At 41.3% G+C, this 17504-nt stretch overlaps 1 protein-coding gene across 3 annotated transcripts in view; it reads right to left on the bottom strand.

Moving 5' to 3' along the window:
- Positions 1 to 17504, bottom strand: part of ABCA13 (ATP binding cassette subfamily A member 13) — a 770386-nt gene that overhangs the window by 534994 nt on the left and 217888 nt on the right. For all 3 annotated transcript variants that reach the window (XM_068236514.1, XM_068236515.1, XM_068236516.1), the window contains exons 15-16: positions 15907 to 15985; positions 769 to 1639 (exon numbers count right to left, since the gene is read on the bottom strand). In XM_068236514.1, the coding sequence (XP_068092615.1) occupies positions 769 to 1639; positions 15907 to 15985 (950 nt within the window). The remainder of the gene's footprint in view (positions 1 to 768; positions 1640 to 15906; positions 15986 to 17504) is intronic.

The following is a 17504-nucleotide window of genomic DNA, read 5'->3' as shown; positions in this document are numbered from 1 at the left end:
AAGATTGATTATTTTCATAGTAACTTCTTTAGATGCATTGAACATTATTTCCTCAGCAAAATAAGCTACACTTTCCGTCAAATTATTTATTTTTTTCAAAACAATTAAGTATTCTTTCTGAAAACTTTCTATATGTGCAGCTTTCGAAATAACTTGGCATAAGATATTTATGGAGTTTGTATTCTTGGGAAGATCAATGTCTAAAAAAAATTCTCTGTCATTCCTGGTGTTAGCTTTTGGCGAACTGTAAGGGTATTTTAGGAGCATGCAAAGATTGTTGGCATAAGTCAGGTTTTGAGCTGCAAACCTACTAATCATTAAAAATAGCACAGGCTCTGTGTACCCTGATGTGATATTACCTTCATTTAGACTTTCTTGCAGTTGATTTACATAATTCAAGAGCAAAATATTGATATCCTCCAAGGTTATATTTTCATCAGGAAATATCAGAACAGCTTCTAGGAAATCACATACAGGCTTCAAAGAGTCAGCATCAAAGGTGTTAAAAAAAGGAATCTTTGCAAGAGGATTATCTATTAAGTCATGTATATAATGTTGTAAAATCATATTAACAATGGTTAAACTTGCCATGTCTTGGTTTAAAAATAAAAAAGAATGTAATGGCATATCCTTCCTAGAATTAAAGGAAGTACAGTGCATTTTTAAATAGTCTACCAATGAATTTTTGTGATTAATGTATTCATTGTCCAAAATGTCAGATTTAAAATCTAATAAAAATCTTTGAAATGTTTTTTCTGTTATACACACCTTGAAAAACTCCAGGTCTTTCTCAATATTTTCCACAGTTGTATTGCTATAAAGTAAAATGTTGTCAATAACGGTTCTCATAATACTGTTTGAGAAAACTGAGTGAATGGATTTTGTAAGATTGTATTTTATGGTCTCATAACATCCTGTGGAATGTGTAAATGATTCTTCAGAAGAAAAGGTTTCTTCGGACAAAAAGTCATCTTTGTTTTCTGATTGTGTGAAAAAGACATCTGGGATTTTCAGCATAGTTGATGAGATATTTAGAAGCTTGATATATTCATTAATTGTAAAAATAATCCACTCATACTGAATTTTATTTTGAAAATTTCTAATGACTTCCTTAAGAATAGTTTCTTTAGCACTGGTGTAGTTCCTACTGTGGTCAGTGATGTAGAATCCAGTCAGCTCTGTTTTGAGAAGGTGGATCAAGCTTTCAAAATCTTCATAATAAATATGAAGTCTTGAAAAACTATTTTGCAGCTCAGGTTTTTTAGTTTCTGTTTTTTTAATAGGCGTTTGCCAAGTACTTGATTGTTTTTTAAAAATAAATGCTGAAAGTGAATCTTTCAAGTCATTAATAAAACTTTGATTTGCTAAGTGATTTTCATCATCTAGGCATTTGAGGTGTACAAACATTCTCAAGGTATTTTCTAAATGCATTTGCAAAACATCTCTGTTTTTACTTATAGTATATTGTGATGCTGGAAATGCTTGGTTCAGTAGGTTTTCAATATTAAATATTTGATCACTACAGTTATAAGTAAAAGCTTTTGAAAATGAATACAAAGTTTTCTCAAAATCTTCGTATGCTTCTTTGTGATACTCTTGAAAGCTGGGATTCCAAGAAAAAAAGGCTCCCTGGAAAAACCTAAAAACAAGAAAAACACAATAGCTTGGTACTAAAATCCTTATTAATTTTGTTTTTGCTGATGAAAGAAAAATGTGTTTTATTATTGCACTGTCAATGCAATTGCTTTTTAACCCCTTGTAATCATCACAATGTTGGTAAGGAATGTGCGTTTCTTCACATAGGTAAGCATTTCTAGTGTTCTTGTATTTTAATGCTATATCAATAGCATTAAACAGATGTGTTCAGCGCACACAAATATGTGCTTAGTATGTTTATAAAATGCACCGCATCACAACTCATTGATGGGAATGCAATCTTGAATTGCTTTGGTGAAATGCATGCACTTGCAAATCTCAAAACACATTACTTTTAGGAAGTGGGTGTGAGACCTTAATACAGTGCTCCCTTACTCTGCCCTCATGGCCCACCAACAGTGCATGTTTTGTGGAAATTCGCAGAGGTTGTTAATGAGCTCTGCTGACTGCTGAGACACTAATTACCTCATCTGTGAATGCTTGTGGCTTCCTGCAAAACATGCACTGTTGGCGGGCCTTGAGGACCAGGTTGCATTAAGATACATTTTATTTAAACTGTCAATTGTAAAGCTTCATGGCTTCAGAATTAAAACATTAATTAAGGCAGTCAGAAATAACACTCAACATTTCTTCAAATCATTGTAAAGGTGGCCACTAATAATACAATTTGCCAAATGATCGATTACGAATGATTCTTTATATGAAAGATCGTTAAATATCATTTGGGACCACTAATAGACAAAACTTTCCTAACCAAGCCAATCAGATTAACGGGATTGAACTGAAATTCGGATCGATTTTATTAATCTGATCAGATTGGTTAAGAAAGTTTTGTCCATTGGTGGTCCCAAACGATCATTTACAATCGTTCATACGAAGAATCGTTTGCAATCAATCGTTCGGCAAATTGTATCGTTAGTGGCCACCTTTACACTGTGAACTCATTGAAATGAAATCACTCATTTTAGTAAGTATATCGAAATATGGAACTATAAATGTTCTTAAAAGCACTGACAAACCTCTGTGTGAATATTGTGTAACATTATTCCTGTAAAAATATCAGAAATTAAGATTTTTTTAATTCAAAAAGCTAATGTTAACATATAAATGAATGTCCTTTTAGACTTTCTACATATTGCCCATTGTATCATACCAGGTGCAAACTGCTATGTGTAGAATGAAGTATCATTTTTTTGCCATTTCTAATAATTTTTTTCATAAAATACTTTTACATTATTCTAATAAGTTTCACATAAACTATGCTCCAGTTCTATGTTTATCAACTATTTAATATGATGAAAAGTGCTTAATTAGAGTGCTAAAACTCTTAAAGTGTGACTTAAAGTGGTCTGAAACTCTGACATAACATTCAATAAAAATGTGTTTTCCTACTTTTTATTGCCCATAAAGCTACCATATTTGCTTTTATGCACAAGTAATATTGTTTGTTTACAAATTACAAGTTCCCAAAGTACAGTTTATCTGCTCTGAAAGCTGCCATTGCATTTTATTCAAGTTGCTTTGCATTATATATTAAAATATTCTAGTGAGCTGCTCTGAACTGTGTGCATGCTTAAAGCAGAGAGTGCTTCACAGAGAGCATTTTCAGTTGTTACTAGGGATGGCCGAACATGAAATTTTGGGTTCACAAACAGTGAACAGGAACTTCCTAAAATGTTCGCGAACATGCAAACCACCAAAAGACTTCAATGGGCAGGTGAATTGTAAAACCCATAGGTACTTTTTATGGCTACAAATCTGATGGAAAATGTGTTTCAAGGGATCTAACACCTGGACTGTGGCATGCCAGAGGGGGATGCATGCGAAAAGTTGCGCCAAAAATTACGTACTTGATGCAGAGTCGGGTTTTAATCTTAAAAAGGGCAAAAATCACATTACATTCAGAACACAGCTATGGCTGCACACAGCTGTGCACAGCTATGGGTGTCAGTGGGCTGTGGAGTGTCACACACAGAGAAATGCAATAGTACTTTTAGAATATAGCCTAAAGTAATGCACTGTAGGTGCTACTATGGGCTGTGAAGTGTCGCAAAAAAAACAAAAAACTGGAGACCGATGTACTAGCCCTCATAGGGTGTATTTGGGGTGCTTTCAGCAAGTAGTCAGTAAGGAACAAGGATACGGGCCTAGATAATGCTTTTGTACATGGTGAGGAAAGGAACAACAGATTACATCCTTATGACTACCTGACTACCTGCTTGAGAGTACAAGCCCCATTAGTGGGATAAAATACACATCCAGCATTCAAATAAAATGCACCTATCTACCACTGGAGGATGTTGGTTTCCGTAATAGCTCACATGCAACTTATTAGGTACTCGTCCCCACCTTTGCGTTAAATTGTGCAAAGGTGGATCAGCGCATCACCAGGCCGCCTCCGAATGGCCACCAATCAGAGGTACGCTGAGGCCCCCCTCCAAAGATAATGCTTTCCCTATCTATCTGCAGCAAGTCTGGTCCTGCTCTCATTAACAGCAGCCAGCAGAGAATGAATTCAATATGGCCACCTCAACTGCTTTTTGATAGGTGGGGTGGGGGGTCCAGGAGGGGGTGCTAGCTGATTGGCTGCCATGTGTCTGCGGACTTTGAGGGAAGGATTTAAAGTTTGGCTCCATAATGATGTATAAGGGGCGGGTTGAACACGCCAAATGTTCACTGTTTGCCGTGGACACGAACAGCGGAAATTCGCAGGAACTATCCACTGGCGAACAGTTTGGGCCATCTATACTTGTTACACACAATGTAACAACTGAGGAATGTAAACAAAAGATACTTTATCTCCACTTTGGATCAGATCCTAAGCTAAAGGGGTTTTCCATGCCAGGGCAAAGTGCTGTGTTTAACTGCTTGAACGCTGTTCTGCTACAGTTTTTTGTGATAGTAGCTTTAAAGCTGTAAGGAATATTTTAGAGCAAAGAAGAAATGCTGAGTTTCAGACCACTTTAAGGAAAAATGAAATAATGAACAGTAAAGTTCTGACATGCCCACTTTAAGGGCCTATATCCACTAAGCCTAAATCAGGGCAACATTTGCAGCATTTCTCTGAATGTGAGCTGCACCGGGAAACACTGCATACCTATTCAGTGACGTGTCATTCAGATCCCATTGTGGTGCGAATGTGGATGGTATGCTGCAGATTTCTGCAGCGCATAGCCGAAACACGATAGCTGTGCATGGCATGGCTTAGCAATTCAGGCTGCGGCTACGCAGCAGAACAGTAGCCGTGGCTGAATTTGAAACGGTCACAGTTCCCAGTGGAAATAAGCCTTACAGCTAATTTCCCATACAGGGCTTGATTCACTAAGACAGATAGCATGCCTTATCAGAGTTGGTATGCCTTATCAGAGTTAACACGCCTTATCAGAGTTAACCCGCCTTATCAGGGTAGCATAGCGAGCGCTACAAACGTATGCCTGCTAATTGGCAATGTCGAGAGCTCCACTCTTCCTGCCCTGAGCCCCTGCTGGTCCAATCACTTTAAAGGACATTATCCACGCACTTTGATTGGCCCAACAGGGATTTAACTTGGATCTTATCTCTGTAACTTTTAACCAGGTTTTTGTGGTGAGTTGTATTTTATGTTCTGATTCTGCCTGTTGGAGCAAGGCCAGGAGATCAAAAAAATGTTCTCTTTTTTTCCTTGTTTCTCTTACATTTTAGACTACTTAAAGTTCCTCTGATGACACATTTTAGAGTGTCCCATAGGGTAGTAGGGGAGGTGACTGAATGTTCGTTCAATTCTATAAACTCTTTGATTGTATTTTCTATCTGACTTCGGGTTTTGGTATTATCTAACAGAGAAACGTCTAAACTCCATTGTGTAACGATCGGTGAAGCACAGAGAGGTCTGATTACCGGTGATCTGCAGTATCACGGGGAATACAGACGTATACCAGATTATAAGTGATCTGCAGTCTCACCGATAATCCAATATACTAGCTAACCTCTGTTCACCTGAGTAGAGTGTGGTGTTTGGTGTAACAGTAACACTTAGAGAACTAGGCCTCAGTGCAGCAAGGAGTACTGCACAGATTCCTTCCGCAGACCTGAGCTCTCTGAGATGGGAGGAGTCAGACTGACAGTAGGAAGGATAGTCTGAGAGTGACACTCATGAGGAGATGTCACTGACAGGACGAGGAACCGCCTCCAAGCGTAAGGTCGGTTCTCGAGGTCGGACAAGCCAGGTCGTACACACACGGACAGACAAAGTACAAGATCATAAGGCAGAGGCGGAGTCTAGGTACAGACAGAGTTCGGCAACAGGGTATCAGAAATATTGAGGTACAAGATCAGGAGGCAGAAGCAGAGTCTAAGGACGAGCCGGGGTTCGGCAACAGAGTATCAGAAATATCGAGGTACAAGATCAGGAGGCAGAAGCAGAGTCTAAGGACAAGCCGGGGTTCGGCAACAGAGTATCAGAAATATCGAGGTACAAGATCAGAGTTCAGGAGGATAGTCAGGCAAGCAGGAAGTCATAACAGATAATCACAATCAAACTAGTACTTTAGCTATCAACAGAATCTAGCTAAGTGTAGGATTACAGCTCCAGCTGGTCCCGGCACACTTACGGATCTGACTACGGATCTGGGTGCTCCCACATGTGTGATCGCACGCCAGACAAGAAACAAGTGAACAGCCAGCAGTATATATACTCAAGGACCTTTCCAGGACCTCCCTAATTGCTGGACCAATGAAAGTTGTGGAAAATGTCAGCTGACCAGCCTGGTCAGCTGACTACTTCTGGCTGTTATATAAGCTCTGTCTCTGTGCGTGCGCGCGTGTCACTCTTAATCCTGGTGGACTATCAGTCCCGGCCACACCAGAACTGTCTTGCAATGTATCTTGAGCACCGCGTGTGAGGGCCGCTTCCAATGCGGAATCCGCCGTTTTCAATGCGGATTCCGCCGTTCCCAATGCGGATTCCGCCGCTCTACCTAAGCGGCATGCTGCGGTTTTTTCGCGTTGTGATGCCCTGCTGGACGCGGAAACAGCCGCCTCACTTTGAGAGACAGCGGCTTTTCCGCGTTTCATCACACATTGTTTGTTATTGAGTGGCATATGACCTATTGATAAGGTTATTATTACTGGGGCATAGCAAGGAAATGAGCAGCGCTACTTAAAAACAGACCAGTGCCTACCTGCAAAAGAGTGCAAGCCCCACTTGTGGGGTCGAATACACACCGAGCATACACATGACCTGTCTACCACTAGAGGAGGATGTTGGTTTCCATTAACAGCTTGCATGCAACCTATTAAGTACTCGTCCCTCCCACTGCGAAGAAGTCAATCCTCCATGGGAGGGGCCTAACACTAACTAAATCCTAACCTATGTATATGCATAGCCTGGGTGCGGCTAATCAAATAAAATCAAAAATTGCGCAAAAAGGTGGATCAGCGCAACACCAGGCCGCCTCCGAATGGCCTCCATCAGAGATGCACTGAGCCCCCCCCAGGAACTACAAACGCACCTTGAACCCAAACAGAAGCTCTGCATATACACCAAAAGCATGGCTGTTAAGTGGGAGCAGCTGACCAAAAACGAATTACATTAGTACACAGCAAGGAAATGAGCAGCGCTACTTAAAAACAGACCAGTGCCTACCTGCAAAAGAGTGCAAGCCCCACTTGTGGGGTCGAATACACACCGAGCATACACATGACCTGTCTACCACTAGAGGAGGATGTTGGTTTCCATTAACAGCTTGCATGCAACCTATTAAGTACTCGTCCCTCCCACTGCGAAGAAGTCAATCCTCCATGGGAGGGGCCTAACACTAACTAAATCCTAACCTATGTATATGCATAGCCTGGGTGCGGCTAATCAAATAAAATCGAAAATTGCGCAAAAAGGTGGATCAGCGCAACACCAGGCCGCCTCCGAATGGCCTCCATCAGAGATGCGCTGAGCCCCCCCAGGAACTACAAACGCACCTTGAACCCAAACAGAAGCTCTGCATATACACCAAAAGCTGTTAAGTGGGAGCAGCTGACCAAAAACTAATTACATTAGTACACAGCAAGGAAATGAGCAGCGCTACTTAAAAACAGACCAGTGCCTACCTGCAAAAGAGTGCAAGCCCCACTTGTGGGGTCGAATACACACCGTGCATACACATGACCTGTCTACCACTAGAGGTGCGTTTGTAGTTCCTGGGGGGGCTCAGCGCATCTCTGATGGAGGCCATTCGGAGGCGGCCTGGTGTTGATCCACCTTTTTGCGCAATTTTCGATTTTATTTGATTAGCCGCACCCAGGCTATGCATATACATAGGTTAGGATTTAGTTAGTGTTAGGCCCCTCCCATGGAGGATTGACTTCTTCGCAGTGGGAGGGACGAGCACTTAATAGGTTGCATGCAAGCTGTTAATGGAAACCAACATCCTCCTCTAGTGGTAGACAGGTCATGTGTATGCTCGGTGTGTATTCGACCCCACAAGTGGGGCTTGCACTCTTTTGCAGGTAGGCACTGGTCTGTTTTTAAGTAGCGCTGCTCATTTCCTTGCTGTGTACTAATGTAATTCGTTTTTGGTCAGCTGCTCCCACTTAACAGCCATGCTTTTGGTGTATATGCAGAGCTTCTGTTTGGGTTCAAGGTGCGTTTGTAGTTCCTGGGGGGGCTCAGCGCATCTCTGATGGAGGCCATTCGGAGGCGGCCTGGTGTTGTGCTGATCCACCTTTTTGCGCAATTTTCGATTTTATTTGATTAGCCGCACCCAGGCTATGCATATACATAGGTTAGGATTTAGTTAGTGTTAGGCCCCTCCCATGGAGGATTGACTTCTTTGCAGTGGGAGGGACGAGTACTTAATAGGTTGCATGCAAGCTGTTAATGGAAACCAACATCCTCCTCTAGTGGTAGACAGGTCATGTGTATGCTCGGTGTGTATTCGACCCCACAAGTGGGGCTTGCACTCTTTTGCAGGTAGGCACTGGTCTGTTTTTAAGTAGCGCTGAACATTTCCTTGCTGTGTACTAATGTAATACGTTTTTGGTCAGCTGCTCCCACTTAACAGCCATGCTTTTGGTGTATATGCAGAGCTTCTGTTTGGGTTCAAGGTGCGTTTGTAGTTCCTGGGGGGGCTCAGCGCATCTCTGATGGAGGCCATTCGGAGGCGGCCTGGTGTTGCGCTGATCCACCTTTTTGCGCAATTTTCGATTTTATTTGATTAGCCGCACCCAGGCTATGCATATACATAGGTTAGGATTTAGTTAGTGTTAGGCCCCTCCCATGGAGGATTGACTTCTTCGCAGTGGGAGGGACGAGTACTTAATAGGTTGTATGCAAGCTGTTAATGGAAACCAACATCCTCCTCTAGTGGTAGACAGGTCATGTGTATGCTCGGTGTGTATTCAACCCCACAAGTGGGGCTTGCACTCTTTTGCAGGTAGGCACTGGTCTGTTTTTAAGTAGCGCTGCTCATTTCCTTGCTGTGTACTAATGTAATTCGTTTTTGGTCAGCTGCTCCCACTTAACAGCCATGCTTTTGGTGTATATGCAGAGCTTCTGTTTGGGTTCAAGGTGTGTTTGTAGTTCCTGGGGGGGCTCAGCGCATCTCTGATGGAGGCCATTCGGAGGCGGCCTGGTGTTGCGCTGATCCACCTTTTTGCGCAATTTTTGATTTTATTTGATTAGCCGCACCCAGGCTATGCATCTACATAGGTTAGGATTTAGTTAGTGTTAGGCCCCTCCCATGGAGGATTGACTTCTTCACAGTGGGAGGGACGAGTACTTAATAGGTTGCATGCAAGCTGTTAATGGAAACCAACATCCTCCTCTAGTGGTAGACAGGTCATGTGTATGCTCGGTGTGTATTCGACCCCACAAGTGGGGCTTGCACTCTTTTGCAGGTAGGCACTGGTCTGTTTTTAAGTAGCGCTGCTCATTTCCTTGCTGTGTACTAATGTAATTCGTTTTTGGTCAGCTGCTCCCACTTAACAGCCATGCTTTTGGTGTATATGCAGAGCTTCTGTTTGGGTTCAAGGTGCATTTGTAGTTCCTGGGGGGGCTCAGCGCATCTCTGATGGAGGCCATTCGGAAGGCGGCCTGGTGTTGCGCTGATCCACCTTTTTGCGCAATTACTGGGGCATGATCTGTAAGGTAATCTGTTCTATTTTCGCCTCTCTTACTGATAATATATTATCGCAGTGTACTAAAAAATACTCGAGTCTTGAGTAATTTGATGTGCCTGTGAAAAATAAGTATAATCTTTCTCATTAAGATTTTTGACCCTCCAGATATCAATAAGTTTATGATTTGTGATTGTGTCTTGAACTTTAAAGAGTTCTCTTTTCGGTATATATGATGTACCCATTGAGTTATCTTCTTCCGGATTTAGTGTTAAATTACAGTCACCCCCTATTGTTATTGTCCCCTTAGCTCTTTTTTTAACCCTATTTATGAAGTTAATTAGGAAGGAGGACTGCCCCCTATTTTTGGGCATAAATATTAGCCAAGGTCACAGGCCTCCCAGACACCCTTCCCAGCACGATAAGTTCCCTGGCATCTCTATCTCTGTAAACTTTGTCTAATATGAAATCTATGACCGCTTTTTATAAAGATGGCTATTCTGCAAGATTAGAATTAACTATCCATTCTTTATATCTTTTATCAAAAAAAAGTAGGAGTCTGAAAGTGGGTTTCATGAATAAAAGCAATATCAATTTTATTTTTTAATAATAAGTCTATGATTCTTCCTCTCTTACAGCCTGAATTAGCACCATTTACATTTATTGAAAGTAATTTTAAATCAAGCATTTTTTTATTTATTAATAATACAAAATAATATAAAATAGAGGAAGAAGGAGAGGAAGACCTAAGGGAGGGCACAAAAAAGCGCCCCACTGACCAGTTGGACAAGTGGACAGGAGAGCGGACACACACCTCGGGGATACCACGCACCCACGCCATCACCACCACCATCACGCACCAACCCATTGGTCCAGCCACCAACCACACACACAAACATCTAGTCCGATCTGTCAACCAAAGTTGACTCTTAGTGTTGGACTTCTCCACTCCTGTTTATTAACCGTATGAAACAGGAGTGGAGCCCTCACTAGCTGGTCCTTCACCCGCTCCCATCACCCCTTCTTAGAAAGGAACATAATCAGATCAAGGCTCCTCCCAGCCTGCAATATGCAAGTGCAGGAGTTCTAGTGTACTCAGAATATTCTCCAGTGGTTCTCTATCTTTAAGATTATATGTTTTCCCCTCTATAGATGCTTTGAGGGAAAATGGAAAACCCCATTTATAGTGGCCTCCCTTCTTTTTAATGGCCTCTAATAATGGCTTTAATTGCCATCTCCGATCAATTGTCCTTTTAGAAAGGTCTGGGAATAATTCAATCTTCCATCCATTAAAGTTAATATTGCCCTTAGTGCGTGCATTATTCAGAATCTCCTCTTTTTCACGATAAAAATGGACCCTGCAGAGAATGTCTGTACTCTTTCCTTGCTGAAAGGTTTTTCCTTGTCGATCTTATGGATTCTCTCAATCAGACTCTTATCCGGTGTATCTTTGCCCATCAACTCTTTAAGGAGATTTTGAGCTGGGTTGGGCAGTTCTTTTGAAAGAATGCTAGTGGGAAAGCCGCGTATTTTAATGTTGTTTCTTTGGCTCCTATTTTCGAGATCATCTAATTTTAATGTTACTTCTTTCAGAGTTTTTTTGTGTGCTAACAATTCAGTTGTATGCTGATCTGCAGTTTTTGCCTGCTCACCTGCCTGCTTCGCCATCAGGTTCAATTTCTCTGAAAGATGAAGTAGCTCTTCTTTAATTGCTTTAAATTCACTGCTCACGGCTTCTTTTATGGCTGTCTGAACAGTTTCCACAATAGTTACTTGGATTTTAGAAGAGACTTCCTCCATTATTTCTTTTATTTTCATGTCATTTATGGGGTTCTGGGCACCAGTGGATTCCTGGTTGGCCAGGTTACTTCCCCCAGTTGTATATATCATATTAGCTTTTAGGTCGGACTTAGCATTATTTTCTGCCGCCCCCTTTAATGTTGACTGCGCTGCCTCACAAAATTCAGAAATCTTTTTAAAATGTCTGTTAATGTCTCATGGTGTTACTGACCCATGTAGGGCAAACATGCCATTAGTTTTCCTAGTTGGCGTTGAAGGGTTCTGTGCGCTATTATGTGAATTGCCTTGCGTTTCAGCCTGCGCAGCATTACCAGCTGTGGAAAAGCCAAAGTTGTTCAAACTTTTTTCAGCCTGCCCTACCTTGTTTTTCCTTGTACCAGATGCCATGCCTTCCGCCTGATGCAGGTCTTATTATTTCACCAATGTATAGTGTAATTCCACCAATTTATGACGTAAAGTACAACACATCAATAATAAGACTGTAAGACTGTGGTTTACACCAGCCTATATACTATATTTGTTATTAAACAACATTTTAAACTTGCTGCAGTTATAAACACCATCTTAATCCAAATCACCATCTCAGCACAGTCTTATCCCTACTTATCTCCACAAATTCAGAAAGTGTAAAAAAAAAAATAAATAAATAAAAATACTTAGCTTCAGATGTTTTCCAGGTTATTGATGATGAGCATGCAGGACTTGTAAAGGCGTGTAGAGGTGTGGCTTGGCAGTGTGTGGGTTCCGACAATCAACAGCCACAGCAAGCTATGTTTAAGCTGCAAGATAGGCCGTGGTAGAGAAAAGCTGAGAGTGCAGTATAGACTTTAGCAGCAGCCACTTTGTACAGGTGGAAGATGCCTGCAATCCCCGGCCAATCAGAGGCAGCAGCGCCGTATGATGTAAACAGCGGGGATTTCTTCCCCGCGTGTTTACAATTAGCCTGCGAGCCGCGATCGGAGGCTCGCAGGCTGTTCACGGAGACACACTCCGTGAACTGACATGGAACGGCCTCCATGGTAACACCACTTCGACCTGCCGACGCCTATCTGCGTTAGGCGGTCGTTAAGTGGTTACCTTGTTTTAACTCTGCATGAATCCCCAGCATTGTGAAGGCAATATTTGCTGTATCAGCAATGCAATATATTGATAAATAAAAAGTTGTTCTTTAAAGTTTCTTCCAAGGATTTATTTTTACCCCTAACAATTATCACTTTTGAAGGGGTATTCCAGTGAGATTAAGCCAGATGAAAAATTTGATAAACACACTATCAAATCTTTAATGCACAATACAAACACAAAACAAAGCACATAAAATGCATAACAATACATTTCAACTGAAGAACACAGGCTTAGCCAATTGCATTGCGCACTATGTATAGTGTGAATAGACCCTTGCTCACTGTTTGGTCATTTTCCCTTGCCAATAATTTCACTGGAACTTCCCTTGCTAAATCTGCCTGTGATCTCCTAATTACACTTCATACTGATCTGTATTATCTACTCACCCACTTCACACCTTATTCTTCCAGTTCAGATCCTTTTTTTCCTTCACAGGCTAAGTTTGTGGGAACAAGAGAAACATTCCCCTTTGCTTCCTAGTCATTGGTATGTCTTCATTAGACAATTGTCAGAATTAGTTCACATTAGTTCACAGTAGCAAAAAAGTTTCTGTACCGTGTTAGTCAAGCAAATTATATAGGTAGAAAAAACAACGTCTTGTAAATAATAATACCTTTTAATGGCTAACTGATAATGTTAAAGAGGAACTCCAGTGAAAATAATGTAATAATTAAATGAAATAAATAAATAATTAAATAATGTAATAATAAAAAAAGTGCTTCATTTTTACAATAATTATGTATAAATGATTTAGTCAGTGTTTGCCCATTGGAAAATATTTTAAATCCCTGATTTATAGTATGACATTTATCACATGGTGACATTTTTACTGCTGGCAAGTGATGTAGCTGCTGCTTGCTGTTTTGGCAGTTGGAAACAGCTGCAAACAGCTATTTCCCACAATGCAACAGGGTTCACAGACAGGAAACTGCCAAGAGTACGTACTCAGAATTTCTTTGTGGGAGGGGTTTCACCACAATATCAGCCATACAGAGCCCCCTGATGGTCTGTTTGTGAAAATGAATAGATTTCTCACATAAAAAGGGGTATCAGCTACTGATTGGGATAAAGTTCAATTCTTGGTCTGAGTTTCTCTTTAAATGATGCAAGCTTTGTGGGATCTAGTCCCCTTCTTCAGGCATATTTCCAGATGTTAGCTGAAGTAAAACACTGATGCAGGTAAATAGTAAACACAAAGACAGTTGTGCTGATTACTGTTTATCCGTTAGGTGTCAGGTGATCAGCAGGCTGGAGCCAGTGAGTTAGTGCAAGTATACATGAAATCCAGCAGGTTTCTGAAGATCATGACGTCAAGTCAATCATGTTACATAAGGTGTCATGAATCCTGTTCCACAATTTAAACCTTCTGTTAATGTCTTGAACATTTTCATAAATTTGTACTCAGAAATTGTTCTTGATTGTTCATTTTTGAAGTTACCCAAAAATAATAAGTACTTTTAGATCTTGCATGCTGTGTCCTGGTTCACAGAAGTGTTGGCCCACTGGTGTATCCATTTTACCCTCATTGGTTTTAAAGCAATGATGGTTCATTCTTGTGCACAGTTTTTGTCCTGTTTCTACTATATAGATTCCTCTTGAGGGGCATTTCATGCAGCGTATCATGTATACAACATTGGATGACTCACAGGAAAATTGGTCTTGTATTTGATGATATTTCTGTGAGTTTGGTATTTGTATTTGGCTTGTGCCCAAGATATAAGGGCAGGTTTCACACCTTGTGTTATTGCAGGGTAATGTGCCTGGAGCTTCTGGTGTAGATAATGTACTTCTGATAATCATTTGTCTCAAATTGGGAGGTTGTCTGAAAGCAAGCAGTGGTAAATCAGGAAAAACTTCCTTCAGGCATTTGTCTTTGTGGAGTATTGGTTGTAGGGCTTTCAATATCTTCCTCAGTGTCTTTAATTTTGGGTTGTAGGTTGAGCGGCGAGTGTAGCAGCTTGTGCGCATTGCATACAAGCTGCCTGCTACACTCACCGCTCATCTTTCTCTCTTCACCCGGCAAGTTGGCATTATATAGTCTGCACTCTGCAGGCAGGATCTTGTCTGCCTGAGCTCACAGCCTCTCCGTGCACACAGCTATAACAGCCCGCTCAGATCCTCTCCATTCACCCGACATTACAGAGGAACATCGGCAGCTGACAGGCAAGTAAACGCTGCTAAATCTTCGATCAGACAGCCTCTCAGTTAAAGTTGCTACATTCCTCCACTCTCTCTTCCTACCTTCACCCGACATTACAGCGTGACCTAGGCAGTGGGCAGGCTGGTAAAAGCTGCTAAATCTTCCTGCAGACAGCTGACAGCCTCTCCGTGCACGCTGCTACATTCCTCAGCGCTGTCTGTCCCCTCACCCGATATACAGCAAGTAAGAGCTGTTAAATCTACACACACTTTTTTTACCCGATGCTTTGAGAAAAGAGTGGATAGGAGGGAGAGGTCAATGTGCCCAGCATTATCAACTTGCTTTTAAAACTTGCAGAGGAGGTAAAAAAACCAGCACATACAAACGCATACAGACACAAGCAATGTACACACATACACTTTGTCCTCCTACAGAGTCTAGCTCATACACTACACAGACATACATACACTACACAGACATACATACACTACACACACGCACACGCACACACACACACACACACACACACACACACACACACACACACACACACACACACACACACACACACATTCATATACACAGACTACACTCACTCACTCACCCACCCACCCTACACCTAGCATGTCAGCAATAGCACCAGTTTTTGCCTCAATTATGGGATTACTGTAACCCGGGAAGGAATTACTGTAACTGGGAGATTATGGAGATTTATGGAGCTTGGGAGAAGCTCCACAAGACGCCCCTGTACCATAGATGCACCAGGGTTGTATATATTTTTTTTCCCTTATTTTTGTCCTTTAAACCTAGGTGCGTCTTATGGTCCGGAGCGTCTTATAGTCCAAAAAATACGGTAGATCCCAGGAAGCTGCATCATTTAACTCTATCAGTTAGCCATTAAAAGGTATTATTATTTACAAGACATTGTTTTTTCTACCTATACATTAGTTCACACAAACGTATGCTCTTGAATTAAATGTAGTATAAACCATTGACTGTAACCTAAATTATGCAGTGTCACAGAATATGATGGCACCATATTAAATAACAATAATAATAACAACATTAAATGCATACAAAACAAATACTATGCTTCTTACTCTTTTGAGTTTTCCAGGCATTCTAAAAAGCTGTCCACAAATGTAGACCAACTATATTTCTTCATAAGACACAGCGAAGCTGAAAAAGAATAAAGAATATTTCAAGACGTATAAAAGTATAAATATAGAACATTCAATAACACCCAAACTATAAAAACTTAAACTATTACTTCTTAAGGCATGACTCAATGACACTTAAAAAAACCTATGTTATCATTTTATTAATATAATAGCTACTAAATTAGCTTATTTTAGTGCTTCTTTTGTCTGACCAGACGATCAGGGGTTACAGAAAGCACTCCAGTAAAAAGGCCCAAAGATCTAGCTCTCAACTCAACCTTCAGGAACGGTAGATGTGTGTGTGTGTGTGTGCGTGTGTGCGTGCGTGTAGAGGCAGAAGTTGTAACTGATTTCATCTTTGTGGGATTAAAGATCTCTAAAGATGGTGACTGTAGCCATGAAATTAAGAGACGCTTGTTACTTGGGAGAAAAGCTATGGCAAATTTGGATACAATACTACAGGATAGAGACATCACTTTACAAACAAAGATCAGGGTAGTTAAAGCTATGGTCCTTCCAGTAGTAACATATGACTGTGAAAGTTAGACTATAAATAAAGGCATATCTTAAAAAATTGATGCTTTTAAATTACGGTTGTGGAGAAAGCTACAGAGAGTTCCCTGTACTAAGCTCTAACCAGTTACAACTTAACCACTTAGGCCTCGTTCACATCATTTAGTGCAGATGGCTGTGCGATCGGAATGCAACGCGTCCGATCGCACGCCATCTGCGCTACTATGCGCTGCGCTGCAGATCCCATTCATTACAATTAATGGGATCTGCGCTGCAACTCCCAAAAATGTGTGCAGCACGCAATAGCGCAATCGCGCAGATGGGAACGGTAGAAGGGCTGTCCATGCCCTTCTACCGTTCTTGCGTGTCGCACACTATACGTGCTGCCAAAATGCGCACGGCAGTGCGTATAGTCTGAACGAGCCCTTATGGTTTCTGGACGTGAGTCTCACATCCAGATTAGTGCTCCTGTAAGTTCCTGGACTCATGTCCTGCTTTAATAGCTGCCTCCATGTGCTTGTGCACATGCGTGCCCCCGTCGCATTTGCACACGCTCATGCACACGCTCGTGCACACATTTTGCAAGTAAATCAATAAAGTTAATAAACAAGTTGTTTACAAAGTTTTTAGTTTCTTGAAGTTCATTAACATGACAGTGTCACATTGAAGAATAAAAAGAATGTTTCCCTGTATTAAAGTTTTAACCCCTACTAAGCCAATTAACTCCTTGTGTCACCTATCTTGGCCTTAAAATCTGTTGGCACTTTTAATGACTGCCACCCATAGTGAGTGGATGCAGTCATTAGGGCGACAGTCGAGGACCCAACGCGGTATAGATGCATCACTGTGCTTTTGCCTAGTGATGCATCCTGTACAGCACTGGGCTCCCCAATCTGTTCATGCTATCGCATCCAATCACTACAGGCTGGAGATAATGGTCTGTTAAATGCACAACTAGTATCAAATATATTTTGAGGTGTTCAATAACTGTGGTACTTGTCAGTGGAAAAATAAAAAAAAAGCCT

Source organism: Hyperolius riggenbachi, chromosome 5, assembly GCF_040937935.1.
Source record: "Hyperolius riggenbachi isolate aHypRig1 chromosome 5, aHypRig1.pri, whole genome shotgun sequence".
Taxonomy (NCBI): domain Eukaryota; kingdom Metazoa; phylum Chordata; class Amphibia; order Anura; family Hyperoliidae; genus Hyperolius; species Hyperolius riggenbachi.
This window is presented reverse-complemented; position numbering and strand designations above follow the sequence as displayed.